General features: G+C 38.9%; 1 protein-coding gene across 3 annotated transcripts in view; it reads left to right on the top strand.

Annotated features, from left to right (window-relative positions):
• Window positions 1–15988, top strand: part of GOLGA4 (golgin A4) — a 73459-nt gene that overhangs the window by 17447 nt on the left and 40024 nt on the right. For 2 of the 3 annotated variants that reach the window (XM_075704668.1, XM_075704669.1), the window contains exons 1-7: window positions 4600–4896; window positions 6654–6701; window positions 7115–7171; window positions 11873–11971; window positions 12512–12650; window positions 14092–14279; window positions 15302–15385. In XM_075704668.1, the coding sequence (XP_075560783.1) occupies window positions 4633–4896; window positions 6654–6701; window positions 7115–7171; window positions 11873–11971; window positions 12512–12650; window positions 14092–14279; window positions 15302–15385 (879 nt within the window). In that variant the 5' untranslated portion in view covers window positions 4600–4632. Of the gene's footprint in view, window positions 1–3409; window positions 3476–4581; window positions 4897–6653; window positions 6702–7114; window positions 7172–11872; window positions 11972–12511; window positions 12651–14091; window positions 14280–15301; window positions 15386–15988 lie in introns of those variants that run through there. The other variant, XM_075704667.1, reaches the window with a different exon arrangement.

Genomic DNA, 15988 nt, shown 5'->3' with positions numbered 1-15988 from the left:
GCATAGATGAAGTTAGTAGAAGCTCTTTACTAACTAAGCTGCATGGGTTTTGTTGCATGAAGAAACAGTTCAAGTATTCTTGGACAGAGAGGTTTTCTAAAGAAAAATAAAAGGAAAATGAGGGAAGAAAATGTGTACTAAGGTCTCCTTCCTTCCTCCATAATTTACTCAACTTTGGAATACCTGAGAAGGAGGAAGAACAGTAAAATGTTTTTAAATGCAGACATTTAAGCTTGCACTCTTTAGGCTTATGAACCTATTTATACCTTTGACAAATAAATAAGATGAATTAGTTTACATTTCAGAAATAGGGAAATGAGGAAGCACAAGTGTCACTAGAATGCCCTAATGTGCTCCAGTTAAAACTGAGCTCTGGTTTATACATCTTAATAACAAAAAGAAGCCTTTTTATTAGAGATTGTAAGCATAGCTCTCTTGAGATAGTGATATAGTTGTGCATGTTCTATGGGTTTGTGTAGGAAACACTTCTGTTGGTCTCCAGAAACCCTGACATAACTGCTGGTTTTAAGACTTCCAAAGTGCCAACATGTGCTCTGTAATTCCGGTTCTGCCGAAACATCTCTTAAGGCTTGTGAAAGGCTAGGGCTTTTAAGCTCTTCAAAGCCTCTTGAATCCGTACTTATATATGTAAGAACTTCCATTCACGGTTACCTTTCACTGCGTGGATCCCAGAATATGACCCTTTGCCCTAGAGCACAGTGACTTAGAATTGCAGCAGCTAGATACCTGTGGTGATCCAGTTTTTATACAAAAGATTACCACTGTATCCCTTTTATGATTTATGCCAATAGAAAGTCTAATTCCAAATATAGGTTGTACTTTTGTTCACACAGATTGAACTCAAAGATCTCAGCACAATTAACAAGAAAATTTTAAAAGTGGGAACATTAGTTTTAGTTTTGAAATGGCATTTTTCAAGGATCTTCATAGATCATTAGATGGCAGCTTTTTAAGGATCTTCACAGAAAAGAACAGCATCCATGGTTTTTATATTCATAAACACCTTATTAGATTTAATAAATCTACTTAATCTTGTGTTTTAAAGTAGATATTATATATTGTAAAATTATTGTTATGAATTAGATGTACAAACCCTCCATGATTTCCTTTAATTCTTTTTATGGGTATCGGAATATACGATTTTTGAAAGAAGTGGTTGTGGTTAGTTTGTAATTCTTGGTAAAGTATTTGTCTTCCTCTGTTGTCAGCCCAGTACTAGCATGGTAGATACTTTGTAAATTATAAAGCAGTAGATAAAAATTTATTTGGATTACCTTTATTATTAACTCTCCAGTTAGGAAATGAAAAAGAATGGGTAATGGAGCCAAGAATGCAATGTAGGAGTGCTTTAGTTTAAAACCCAGTAAGAGCTCTTAATCCATTAGGAATAGATCCACCGCAACAGGAAAGTGCTCTGAAGCAGAATGCAGATTTTGTTCAAGTCAGGTGAAGCACAATTTCCAAAGCCAAACAGTCTTCTTGTATGGCTGGTTATTGCTCATTTCACTTTGTCTGAATCTGGGAGACTGCTCATTTCTCTGTATTTCTTTTTATTCTGTGGTATTTTTGTACTCCCTTAAGTTTGCTCCACGTCAAACCTCTCCGAAGCCCTTTTACACTGGATCATTCCTCTTCTACATCTATGTTTATGTGTGCTTATCTGAGTATGCACACAGAGTAGAAGCTGTGGGTGTAAATCATGTAGCAGATACATGGATGATTATGATTGATATTTTCATAGAATCATAGAATCGTTTAGATTGGAAAAGACCTTTAAGATCATCCAGTCCAACCATTAACCTAACATTACCAAGTCTACCACTAAACCAATTAAGGGTAGAGTAGCAACCCCACGCCTCCTGGCTTGGTGGCTGGATCATTTATAATGAAAGTAAAAACTAGGAATCAGTAAGATTGGAAAGGACCTCTAAGATCATCATTCTAATCGTCAACCCAACACCATCATGCCCACTAAACCATGTCCCCAGGTGCCACATCTACCTGTTTTTTGAACACTTCCAGGGATGGGGATTCAACCACTTCCCTGGGCAGCCTGTTCCAGTGCTTGACTACTCTTTCTGTGAAGAAATTTTTCCTAATATCCAACCTAAACCTCCCCTGGAGCGACTTGAGGCCATTTCCTCTCATCCTATCGCTAACTACATGGGAGAAGAGACCAACACCCACCCCGCTACAACCTCCTTTCAGGTAGTTGTAGAGGGCGATAAGGTCTCCCCTCAGCCTTCTCTTCTCCAGACTAAACAACCCCAGTTCCCTCAGCCGCTCCTCATAAGGCCTGTGCTCCAGACCCTTCACCAGCTTTGTTGCCCTTCTCTGGACACGCTCCAGCACCTCGATGTCTTTCTTGTACTGAGGGGCCCAAAACTGGACACAGTATAGCTGTATATACACATCTTAGTTAGAATCATAGAATCATTGTTGTATATACACCTTAGATTTTACAGCTTGCATGTAACTATCAAGGGTATATCTTGATTAAAAATTAAAAGTTACACTGCTTTTAGCTGAATTCCTCATACTTTGTTTGATATGTCTCAGTGCTTTGCTTCTCTTGAAAAGAATTCATATCCAAGATGGGTTCTAGTGTGTTTTGCTACTCCAGATTGGCCTGGTTTAAACACCAGAAAACCATCTGGATTTGTACAGGCTAGAAGACACCTGAACACAGAACATAGGAAAAACAGGATAGACAGACTAGGAACAGAAATGTTTGAATTCTGTTAATAATACAACCAAAACTGTTGTTTTCTGTTGCATTGTTTTTGGGTGTTTGGGTGGGTGATTTTTTGGGTGGGGTTTTTTTTTTGTTTCTTTGGGAGTGCAGAGGAATGTATGTGTGAAGTTTTGCACAGGATGTTTTTTCTGGAAGTCTAATCTTCCTGTGCTTGTTTGGAGCATGTTACCAGCACTTCTTTCCCAGGTAGTTTCCACCCCCTGCCCCCCCCCCCGGCAAATGTACTTAAACAGAGAAAGATGGTGTGATTCCACTGTTACTCATGTTGGATGTAAACAACACTGGTCATCAATTAGATTTTTCCTGCTATCATTTTGTCTTTTTGGTGTTTCTTTGATTTGTGCATAAATGTTACATAAATAATCATTATGAATAATTTAATTGGAGATGTCAGCATTTGCAGATGTCTCATACTAATCCGTGCATACATAGCTGCTTTGTAGTTCTGTATACTGCAGCAGTCTGTTTTGAATTTAACAAACTAGCTTGTCTGCATGAAGACATCTTAATAAATATTCAAAAGAAAGTACTAAAAACACAGGCAAGGAAAAAGCACAGATGCTGTTTGGTAGGAATCAGTGAATTACAGTCCTTGTAGTCTATTCCTTCTAACAGTTGTTTTTCCTCCTGTAGAACTTAACTAAACAACCGCTTCCCCAATCCACAGAAAACAATGGAAGTGGACCAGCCTCCCCGCAGGTATGGGAGATAATGGGGGGTTTGTTTCCTCCTTCACTGCTGTGTTGTCTGTGTTATGTTGGCTTAAGTGCCCAGTATATATTTTCATGCCGGAGTAGGGATGACAAGTACTTGCCTGTCAGGATACTAGGGTGTTTTGTTTGTGTGTAATCCCATTAGCTGGTATTAAGTGTTGTCACTGATGCGTAGAGCTTTTTTTGTAGGGACAGGCTTTGCTCATGGACATTGCTCATGGACACAGCCAGCACGGGATATGGAGTGTTAACCTCGCTATCAAAAGTAGAGGGCATATTGCATAGCTAGAAAGCCAATTTCTGGCTGAAGAAACAGAGCTGATAGGCTTAAAAAAATTGTCACTAGTCATGAAGATGGAGGTCATTCTTAAATATCTCAGGAAAAGTTGAGCTTGCTGGAGTGAGATTAACAGTGGCTCCTAGCACGTGTGTCCCAACATCGTGCAGTAATGCTTTCAAATTACTTCAGTAGCACCAGCAGTATATGGTACCATAGCACAGAACCTTTTGTTTTATAACAGCACTTTAGCTGCATAAATCAATATTGCATTTTATGTAAAAATCATAAAGCCATTTAAAATAAAATACAAAAAGGACTGTTTAAGACTCATGCTAGAACTAACTATTGTACAAGGACTTTTACAACAAATTTGTTCTCTTAATCATAGGAAAATATCTTTGTGTCTTTGAGATAAATACAGTCTTCTGTTTAATACATCAAGAAGTGAGTCACACAATTTTTTTTTTTTTTTTCCATTTGGGACAACAGTAAATGCAACTGTTTATTTTAGCCACATATTCTTCACTTTTTAAAGGGGTTACACAGAAATACATTCTTTTAAAAGTTTATATCAGAGCTGTAGTTTATTGGATTTAGTTGCTGTCTGAAATTGCCCACATCTGGTAGTTGCATGCTTGACTTTTCTGCACAAGGAGATGATTCTTCTAAGGGAGTGGTAGCTGTTTGGTGTCATGCATGTGTTAGGCAACAGTAGTTCCTTTGACCAGGTCAGGTCTCTGTTTCCTGGGCTTTTGTGTGTCTGTCTCCCTAAAAGCAGTGCAGAAGTAATTACTTGCTTTGAATTTTTGCAGCTGAGTGACACTCAGTCTTTTGCCCAGAGGCTTCAGCTCCGAGTTCCCTCCATGGAGTCATTGTTTCGAAGCCCAGTAAGAGAGTCCCTGTTCCGCTCTTCTTCTAAGGAGTCCCTGGTACGAACTTCTTCAAGAGACTCATTGAATCGACTGGACTTGGATGCAGCCGGTCCCACCTTTGATCCACCTTCTGACATTGAAAGTGAAACAGAAGAGCCTCTGGGAAATATGGACAGCCTCAGCAAAGAGCAGTTGCTGCAGCGGCTGCGCAGAATGGAGCGCAGTTTGGGCAACTATAGGGGAAAATACTCAGAGGTAGGCAATGTTGTTACTGACTTACCTTGGCAGAGAGGGGAAAAAGATGAGGCTAACAGATACTGCAGTGGTGGATAATATTTTGTTTCCCTGTTTGGAGCAAATGGATCAACTTATAGCTAACATAGAAGTTAAGTTATTGTTGTAAGTCTAGTTATATTTGGCCTAGGATAGGCCAGATGTTTTTCTGATAATAACACGTGGATATCCTTTTCTTTTCTTGTCTGTAAATAATTTAATGTAGTCAGCAATAGAGATTAATTGGTAGTTACTCACACAAAGTAGGCCTACGATGGTTTCTGCTGAAAGCCCGTAGCAAGGCATGGAGTTCAGTACAGAGGTGAGCATGGCTTGTCCTCGTGTGACAGCAAGTTTACTTTTCTTCTGAAACTTGTTCTTGAAGTAAATGTATGTTCCATGTACGTGTAATGGGCAAGTGTTTTGTTTTCAATAAATAAGTTCTATTCCCCATAATTGAATTTCCAGGTATTCCCTGGAAGGGATTCATTCAAGGGCTATTTCTTTTGCTATTTTAATGAAAACCAATGATATAAGTAGTTTTGCTACTCACTTTCCAAATTGTTGGGAAAAGTAAAGCTTTCCAAGTGATGGTGGTGAAATTCTTTTTTTTAAGTATGTGTGTGTTTTGCATTTAAAACTGGCCATTTGCACTGTTTTTTTCAGTTCTTTAAATGTTTGCTGCCCTCAAATACAAAAATTTCTATGCAGACTTTTGGCTGTTACTGTCAAAATCACTGGAATCTAAAATATGTATATGGCAATTACGGTACTCAGCATATGCCTGAAAAAACAGTTGTCTTCCATTCATTCAGGAACTGTTGTCTCCCATTAATTCTTCTCTTCTGGCTAGTATAATAAGATGCATTTTTTTAAAGTTTATGTAAACAGTGTTGCCAAAATGAAAATTCTTCAGTTTGTAGGTTTATAAGTGCAAAATAAGTATGACTCTGAAATTAAAAGTAATTTTGAATTCTGAAAAATCCTGATTTATTTTAAATAAGAATTTGAAGCTATCTTTTGACTTAGAGATTTCTGGTTTTGGTGTTGGGGATTTGTTTTCCTTCAATTTGAAAATGGAACATTCTAATACCAAGTGCCGTTATGCTACTTCAGCTTTGGACGACTTAGGCAATTGTGATAAAATTTTTAATTAAACTAAATTGTGCAGTTACTCATGAAGTGCTTTTGTCAGCTTACAATGAGAAATATTGTCCACTTCCAGTCTTTCTTTGTCTGCTGGGTACATGCAAAGCACATGGGATGAGAATATTCAGTATTACACAGACCTTTTTTTGTTAGAATTGTAAGCGTATTTTTTAATGCATACTCATTGTAAAATTAATTTTAGTTAAGCGGTCTGGGACATGTACCCTTACAGATGTACATCCATGTGGGGTAGCTGTCTGGGATGTTACTTTCTGATACAGCTGGTTTTTTGATTGCCTGCATTGAAGCATGGCTGTTCTTAGAGGTCTTTTTAGTGAAGGGAAAACTGCGTGAATGCTGAGTAACCTCATAGTTTTATCATGTAGGCTTTATTCTTTTTTAACACATTGGAGATATTTTATAAACGGAAAAAGGAAACATTGAGAAAATTTAAGTATGTTTCTGTCAGAAGAGCTTTCTCAAGCGAAGTGAAGAGTTTGAAAATGCATATAGTGATACAACTAAGCAAAGTATTTTGATAGCTATAAGCAGATGGATTATTATCATTGTACCTGATTTCTGTATTTTAGCTAGTGTCTGCTTATCAAGTTATCCAGCGGGAGAAGAAGAAGCTACAGGTAAGCATTACTTTTCATCCTCTCTTACCTGAATGCTTTTCTGAATCTTAAAATGCGTAGTGCAAATACAGATTTAATTTTCAGTGCCTTGTGTGTGTGTTTTACACAATATGTTGTGTATATATGTGTATGTGTATAACAAAAGACTCTTTCTTAGCTGGGATTTCTAAGGATGCCAAGCTAATATTAGTTTGTCAAAATAATTGTGAATCTATTATACTCCAGTCTTTTTTTGTTGCATCAACTGAATTCAGGTGGTAGATTGCCAACCCACAGTTGGCAGTTTTAGTTTGACATGAAAAAGAAATACAAATCATTAATTCTGCTGCTGAAATACATTCTATGAATTTATTTATACTTTATATATAAAGTTACATTTAATACACCTGATGTTCATTCTTCCTTTTCTTAAGGGCATTCTGAGTCAAAGTCAGGATAAAGCGCTTCGCAGAATTGGAGAACTGAGAGAGGTAATTTCCTTTATTGATTGAATATTTACTTTATACCACACGTACATAGGGTCTTTCTCTGCCTAGCTTTTGATTTTTTTGTTCACTTTACAGACTATCTTTCTATTGCACAGCAGGGTTTTTTACCACTTATTTTCATTTGTTTATATGGGGTTATTTCTCCGACTTGTGTCCCATTCAGCAGCTTGTTGTCATACTCTAAGAGCAGTTCATCGTACTGACTGAAGTGCTTTTCTGTTCATTGTGAAATAGGTAGAAACGTGTGTGGTTCTGGCAGTATTGTTGGGCCCAGCAGTAGATGTCCCTGTGTAATTTGTTGCTCTTCTAGTATTGAGAAATACTAATGTTAGGCAAATACAAGTAATAGGCACTTTTTAATAAAAATTTTAATAACTAACAATAAAAAAATCAGGATCAAATTTTTAAAAATACTTATCTTGATCTCAGTTATAATATTTATAATGTTTTTATGGATTTTCAGTATAGTTTGATTTCAATCATAAAATCAGGTAGGTTGTGTGATGATTATTGTCTCCTTAGGTTATAGTGAAATTAAAAGGAGAAGCTGTAGTGTATTTGGTATTGATAGTAAACACATTGGGCTTAATTAAAAGACATGTACAAATTATTGGGCAGAGGAAATTAAAAGGGCAAGTTCACAAAAGCCCTATTGTCAAACCCTGGTGAAGCAGAATGTGGAGCTGAAGCCTTTTTACTGCCCAAGAACCAGTGCAGCATCAGGGTCAGAGACGGGTGTGCAAGGGCCTCTGTGTCCATGCTCTTACCTCGCCTGGGAGCTGAACACCAGCTCGCTCAAAGCCACGGCCTTTCTCTATGCTGCATTCCTGTTTTTTGGCATGCGCCATGCCGAGCAGCAGCGCTGGCATGGCGGTTGCAAGAGCCATCAGACCATGGTGAGGTCCCACCTTTGCCTGAAGGCAGACTAGCTCCAGGCGGTCGGGCGTCTTGCCTGCAGACAGGAGCCAGGATTGGTCCCTTGGGGGCGAGGGACGGCGACTGTGAGCATCCGGACGTGCGTTTATCCCAGGCTCGTGCTCACCTGCAAGGGGCTGCCCCTGGGCGGCCAGCCAGGCAGCCAGTCATTTCAAAGGAGGTCACTGGCAAATTGCGGGGCATGCTTCTTCAGCGATGCAGGGTGTAATCCAGGTAAGTAGGCTGTGAATTGTGTGTGCCACGGGAGTAGCATTTTGGTTCAGATCAGTGCTGCTTCTGCCCCAGCAGCTGAGAACAGTGGGCCAAAGTGCTAGGTGTGCTGTGCTCATCTGAGCCGGAGCCTGCGCCTGGGCTCTCGCCCTGTCCTAAGCTAAACTGTCAGCGCGTGGGAGGGGAAAACCCACAGCATTACTGGTAGAAATGGCTTGCCAATGTTTTTTTTTCCAGTTCACTACAAGGTCAAATCAAAGAGGCTCATTGTGTGTTAAATCTATATCTGCATGCTCCAGTAGGTTTAGTTTTCCAGCTTATTGGTACTTGGTAAAGTTTGGAAGGCATATATGTACCAGAGTTAAAGCTTTTGATGATGAAAAGGGGTGGGATGTGTGCATACTTAGTTTTCACTTCTTCTGTCATAGTCTTTCTGGATGAGGGGATTGAGTGCACCCTCAGTAAGTTTGCAGATGACACCAAACTGGGTGGGAGTGTCAATCTGCTGGAGGGTAGGATGGCCCTGCAGAGGGACCTGGACAGGCTGGACCGATGGGCCGAGGCCAACTGCATGAGTTTTAACAAGGCCAAGTGTCGGGTCCTGCACTTGGGTCACAACAACCCCATGCAGCGCTACAGGCTTGGGGAAGAGTGGCTGGAAAGCTGCCTGGCCGAAAAGGACCTGGGGGTGTTGGTTGACAGCTGGCTGAACATGAGCCAGCAGTGTGCCCAGGTGGCCAAGAAGGCCAACAGCATCCTGGCTTGTATCAGGAATAGTGTGGCCAGCAGGAGCAGGGAGGTGTTTGTTCCCCTGTACTGGGCGCTGGTGAGGCCGCACCTGGAATACTGTGTCCAGTTTTGGGCTCCCCAATACAAGAAAGACATTGAGGTGCTGGAGCATGTCCAGAGAAGGGCAACGAAGCTGGTGAAGGGTCTGGAGCACAGGCCTTATGAGGAGCGGCTGAGGGAGCTGGGGTTGTTTAGCCTGGAGAAGAGGAGGCTGAGGGGAGACCTTATTGCTCTCTACACCTACCTGAAAGGAGGTTGTAGTGAGGTGGGTGTTGGTCTCTTCTCCCATGTAGTTAGCGATAGGACAAGAGGAAATGGGCTTAAGCTGCGCCAGGGGAGGTTTAGGTTGGAAATTAGGAAAAATTTCTGTACGGAAAGGGTGGTCAAGAATTGGAACAGGCTGCCCAGAGAGGTGGTGGAGTCCCCATCCCTGGAAGTGTTCAAAAAACTCGTAGATGTGGCACTTTGGGACATGGTTTAGTCTGGTCTGCTCTTGGTTGGCTTAGAGTAGACTTGGTAGTGTGGGTTAATGGTTGGACTGGATGATCTTGAAGGTCTTTTCCAACCTAAATGATTCTATGATTCTATGATTCTTGTTCAAGTATACATATAAGTTATATATACACACACATGTATTTCTGATTTTTATATATATGAATTTGTATATATATTTGGTATAAAATCTAAGTTTATTCTTACAAATCTTGTAGATTTAAAGATTTCTTCAAATCTAACACTGAAATTCTTTTTTATTAATTGAAAAACTTCAAAAAGTAGTTTTTTGGTCTTTTGGAAGCCCAAGTGTTAGAGCATTAGGTAAAACAGACTTAAAAGAAAGAATACAAATAAAATGGTACGTTTCCATTGTGGAAGCTAAAATGGTACAAAATAGATCATTCATTGATGTAATAATTTGTTATCAGAAATTAATCTTAAAAATCCTTTTCTTCATCATACACTCCATTTTCCCCATAAATATGTTGAATCAAAAAAGTTTCTTGTAAGATGGCCATGTGAGAATGAACTGTGTTTCCTTTGAGGCCAAGTTGACAGTGTGAAACAGTCCCTGGAAATCAATGTATCTTTTGCTTACGTTAGTTTTTTCCTGTTAAGAGTAATGCCTCAACCGCAGTCTTCAAGCAGTCTTTGGTGTTTTCTTTCTCAGACAAGGATCAGAGGGACTTTGGGATCCAAAGAGGACTATTTCTGCGTTGGTTTCAGTAAATCTCTTTGGCACTTGTTCTTGCACTGAGCTGCTTTGCTTTGCTTGGAAAGAATTGCTTCTGAAGCGCAGAAGCACAAGGCAGAAGCGTGATTAGTAGCTGTTGAGAGCCTGAGGCAGTGCTATGTTAAAAAGTGGATGCAGTTACTTGGGAAGAGAGAGGAATAGTTTTCTTAGTGACACCTTCCAGCACTGTCCTGCCTGCGCATGGCTGGGCAGGCTCAGCTCACACAGCTGCGGTTCTCAAAGCTGGTATCAGGCTCAGCTATGGCAGCCAGGATTCACCGTTGGAGGTAAGGGATAGGCAGCAAGAGAGCATAAAAGCGAGATTCAGAGTTGGAGGAAAGCAATGCAGGAAGCGCATCCAGTGCCCTGTTTGGTCTCCTGTTCGCTTTTTTATCATAGAATCATAGAACCATAGAATCGTTTAGGTTGGAAAAGACCTTTAAGATCATCCAGTCCAACCATTAACCCACACTACCAAGTCTACTCTAAGCCAATCAAGGGTAGACTAGACTAAACTATGTCCCGAATTGTCCTCTGTCTTTGCCTGGCTGACAGAACCCATGTTTATGGGTGGTGCTTGTTTTTATACAAGTGATCTTTGCAGAGTAATGGTCATAGAGGTGTTAGTTTCCTGGGGCAAATCACTGGGAAGATAGATATGGATGAAGTAAATATATAAATAAAAACTTAAAATACAAGTCTGGGAAATTATTTACAGTGTATGCACGAAATGTGTATGTTTCTGATTCTCTCAATAAGCAGTTAGATGTGAATTAATTTAACTTTAAATACATTTATTTTCTATTAGAACAATAATTATTTAAAGACATTAAAATATTTAAAAGCATAGGAAGTAAATAAAAGAAACCTCCCTAAGGCAGTATTTTATAAGATTATGTAGATCCTACTAATGCATTTAGGCAACATCTACAAGTTTCTAAAGGTGTTCAGCCAAATGAATGCAAGTAAGTAGCAAGTAAAGCCACATAGCTAAGTTCTTTGGCATTTTCTGGCTTTCTCATTTAAGACACATTTGTGGAATAAAAAGGCTAACTTTCTGCTCTCACAAATGGCATTTGTCATGTTAGAATGCTAGCATATTGGATGAGCATAAGAGAAATTTACATTTTTGCTGTTTACGTTGCGGTTTAATCTGGTGGTTAAATGAAGAATCTAGTTTACTGAAGTGCAGTCTTCAGGAGAAATGTGTGCACGGAAAACAGTTTTCAGGAGCAGGCTTGAAGTGATCCCTACACAAACTTATTTTTTTAGGAAGAAAGAATCCTTGATAATTTTGCATCAGATCTAGACTCTTGCTGTTTTAATGCTGGTTGTATAATGGGAGGTTCTTATTATGTTGTGTGGAATGTTGTATAGTAAAAGAAATATCCACTTTATGGTTGTATTCTGGGGTCAGAACTGCGAAGAGGTATTTTTAATACTATTTCACAATATTTTGGTAAACCTTTTAAATTCACATTTTAGTTTTCATTTGAGACACATTTATTTATGATTCTCAGGAGCTCCAGATGGATCAACAAGCTAAGAAACATCTCCAAGAGGAATTTGATGCTTCCTTAGAAGAAAAGGATCAACTTATTAGTGTCCTGCAAACACAGGTAAGATACCTTACCCAACAGATGTTCTTTAAAATTGTTCTTCCTACTTTTTTTAAAAAAAACAAACAAACAAACTATGTGTTTCCTATAATGCATGTCTGTGTCTTATTATAATTGCTGCAATGTTGTAAAGCTTCTTGAGAATTTATGATTATCTAGAAATTAAGTGCATCTTTGTGGTAGAGGATACCTTTGTAAAATCTCACTGACATTAAATATGATTGTTTGATCTGTGCTTAAATACCTTTGTAATGTCTTTGTTATCAAGAACATAACATTAGCAGATGTTTGAGCTAAAATTGCTTTGGCAAAATTTATGTGTTTTGCTTAATTGGTCTCTGTTTCTCCACTCATAATGATACTCTTTTTGTTAATTGGAAACATAACTCTGATTTTTAAAAATAGTAAAAAAATTCAGACAGATTTTTCCTTTCTCTACTTGCTGACATCAATGTTATTTAACTCTCTCTAGTTTTGAAGATGAAAACACGATATACTTAGAATCCTTGTTTTTTTTAACAAAAAGAACATTTTGTTTAGGTATCGTTGCTGAAACAGAGGTTACAGAATGGTCAGATAGGCGCTGAGTTGCCCGATCCAAATACCCAATCTGAACCAGAAGTTCAAAGTCCAACAAAAGAAATCAGTACAGAAAATACTGTGGAACCAGAAAGCAATGGTAGGTATTGCAGCTTTTTCAAGAGATCTTGAATTTTGGGGAATAAGCCTGCTGTTATTTATGATGGAGTAACAAGACTTAGGGCTGAACATGTGATAATAAGGATATATTTTCTAGAAGGAGACAATTGTTTCGAAAACTGTGGCAACTAGAGAACAGGATAACCTTTCTAAGATACTAAATTTTCATAAGAATTAAAATCTGATACATCTTGCCTTAGTGAATAATGATGATGGTATTGTAATTATTGCTTTTGCCGGTAGGGGCTGTTACTATCCCCACTTAATATGATTAAGAGATTCTGTCCTTCACAAGCAAGGACCTATCCCTGCAGTTTAGAGGGAAGACCAGTTGCCAGTCTATCCCTTTTTTTTGGGGGGGGTGGGGGGGTGGGTGCTTTTTTTTTCTTTTTCAGGAAAAAGTAAAAGCAAAGGTCAATCTTGATATTCATGCTATTGAATAATCTAAGCGTTCCTCACATCTGGTGGTTATTTGAGTTATGGGACTCCTAGTATTGTGTATATTTGATTACTGAGCAAGGAACATTATAATGCTGATACATAATGAACGTGTCATTTATTGGTATCCTTCATAAAAGGCAGGGTTCAGACAGAGGTGAACAGGCATCTTGAAATGATCTTTGTTCAGCATCTGCCATGATTTTTGTATGTTAGGATGGTATGAAGGGTTAGATCAGAGATTTTCTTATCCAGCATCATGTCTTTTGTAGTGCTTAGGAAATAATGTAAGTCTCCAGTCCCTAAGAATCAGGGTTCAAGATGTTTCCTGTGCTAGAGTCTGCTTCTGGACTGTAGTGTGTAAGACTTATGGTTGATGACTGAACTTCTGAATTTGTCTGATCTTGTTTTCATACCAAGTACTCTTACAGCCTTCAAGAGCATCAGAGCAGAACACACAGTAGAATACTACCCAGCGTGCTAGTTATACAGAGAGGAGTACAGCTTGAAAAGACGCTAAACATGGCCTTTATCCTGCTGAATATAGTATTGCCAACCTGGATATTTTAGAATTAACATCCTACCCAGCCCTGGGAAAGCAGGAATCTGTGTGCTTGGCACTTGAGAGATGGGATTTGCTTTGTTTTGTGTTTTTTCCTGCTTGTGAATGTTCTGTTAGTAGCAGCAGGCAGGTTTTTAAATCATGGTGACTTTTTAATTGCATAGAAAACCTTGTTGAATAATAGTTTGTTTTTGAAGCTTGTATAGTAACAGGGGTTTTGTAAATTAATTTGGGGTGAAAGACTGTATTTACTATTTGTGTATGTATAACATGTTTCTTGCAGTTATAGTAGTCACTAGGAAGTTTTGCAGCCTTTGCACAACTTCAGAGACCTGTGAGTCACCTACAATGTAAATGATGAATGGAGATCTCCATTTTGGAAATGGTGTGCATCTGAGAATGTTGGTACGTTGTCTTGTAGGGGGTAATGAAGATTCTGTTAAAACACTAGAAACTCTTAATCAGAGGGTGAAACGCCAAGAGAACTTGCTGCAACGTTGTAAGGAGATGCTTCAGTCTCATAAGGAGCGCTGTGCCCAGTTAACCAACGAGAAAGAGGCACTTCAAGAACAGTTAGATGAGAGACTTCAGGAACTGGAGAAAATGAAGGTATGGAAAATGCACTTAACTTTATGAGTAGCTGCTAAAATACAGTAAGAACTCCATTATTTCCAAAATTTATTAATAGGGCGGACCATTGAACAAACTGCCCCTGTACTTTTTTGGAGTTAAAGGTGCGAAACCTACCTGGAATGAACAGACTGAGCAGTTACTCAAAAGGTGTAAAGAAGGTTGTGAAACCTCACTGTATGAATAACCATCAAAATGGTATTGGAAATAAAGTAGCTGTGGGAAGTTGGCGTGAGGAAAAGACTGTCCTAGCACAAAAGACAGGAAGGAAAGTGAGAAAAGTGGAGCAGAGCTAAACCTTTAAGACATAGTGGAAGAGGCATCAGCTATGTAAATGAACAGAAAACACAGAAAGGCAGGACAGTGGAGAGTACGATATAGTGAAGATAACATAAATGCAGTCCCAAAGCAAAATAATTATTTTTCTTAATTTTCCTTTTAAGGCCATTAATGCCAAGTGTGGAGTGAAAGTAAGGTGGCTGATAGTAACGGAAACATGAAAATGTGATAAGTGTAGCTGCACTCGAGTTCTGGAGATGAGATTCTCTTCTCTGTCTTGGTCTCTGAGCAGTAGCCCAGTTAGAAAGAGCTCTGAAAGAGTTGAGTATATTAAGGACCTTTTCCAGAACAAGGCCAGTAATGAGGAATTATGTTGCATTGCTGAGATCCTTTTGTAAGCTGAGATGCAGGTAATAGAGCAGGTGTCGTAGACGTGTTTCTTGCCCATTTTACTGTAGCAGTTCTGACATCCGTGAGAGAACTGTGGAGGCTTTAACAAAGCCTCCAGATATCTGAATTATTATGGAAGCCATGAAGCAGCCTAGCACTGGGAGATTTAAAAGTAATTCAAAGCTGCCTGCTTTAATTTCCCTGGATTCTGTTCTGTGCTCTTCCTCCAAGGCATAGTGCAGGATAAGAGTTAAACCTAAGCTGTTTGTCAGAAAAAGGTATTTTCTTACAGATGGCAGTGCTTTAAACTTGTGGTTGGGGTCTTTTTTTAGGACCTTCACATGGCTGAGAAGACTAAACTGATTACGCAGCTGCGTGATGCAAAGAATTTGATTGAGCAGCTAGAACAAGACAAGGTAAAAAAAATTTTCTTTAAACTGTGTAGTTTTTGAAGATTATTGTTTAAAACTCAAAATATCTGGCTTCTTGGTATTAGAAGCTGTTCTTAGTTGCCTGATGTTGTTTGGTTTATGTTTTAATGAGCAAATATTTTAAGCTACCTGAGAATTTTATTGCATAGATACTTTAGGATATTTGTCTGTTAGGTTATGCTTAATACTGCAAGATGATGTTATTTAGGATGGAGCAATTCTGCTGAATACGCTCCTCAATGCTAGCTTTAAAACCAACCAACCAACCAACGCTGCCCCCCTGCCCCAACACTAATGAAGATGAGATGCAATGTAAAAGAATTTAAAAATGACCAGTGAAGGAAAAGTAACTGTAGTGTCTTAGGAATATGAAGAGTTTCTCAGTGTTTTGTTCCTTAAAGTTTTTTTTATCACAGTCTTGGTACTTGGAGTAACTTCTGGTGGTGTAATAAGCAACATGACCAACACTCATTATATCTGCATGTTCTCTAAGGAGAAGCTCACACACTACAATGCTTTTAGTTTTGGTTTGTTTGCAGAATGCATATTTTGAAGAAAAGTATCTGTACCAGAAGGAGGAAGTTTTCT

The sequence above is a fragment of the Pelecanus crispus genome, chromosome 2 (genome assembly GCF_030463565.1).
Source record: "Pelecanus crispus isolate bPelCri1 chromosome 2, bPelCri1.pri, whole genome shotgun sequence".
Taxonomy (NCBI): domain Eukaryota; kingdom Metazoa; phylum Chordata; class Aves; order Pelecaniformes; family Pelecanidae; genus Pelecanus; species Pelecanus crispus.
The sequence above is the reverse complement of the archived record's forward strand: the minus strand, read 5'-3'. Positions and strand labels throughout refer to the sequence as shown.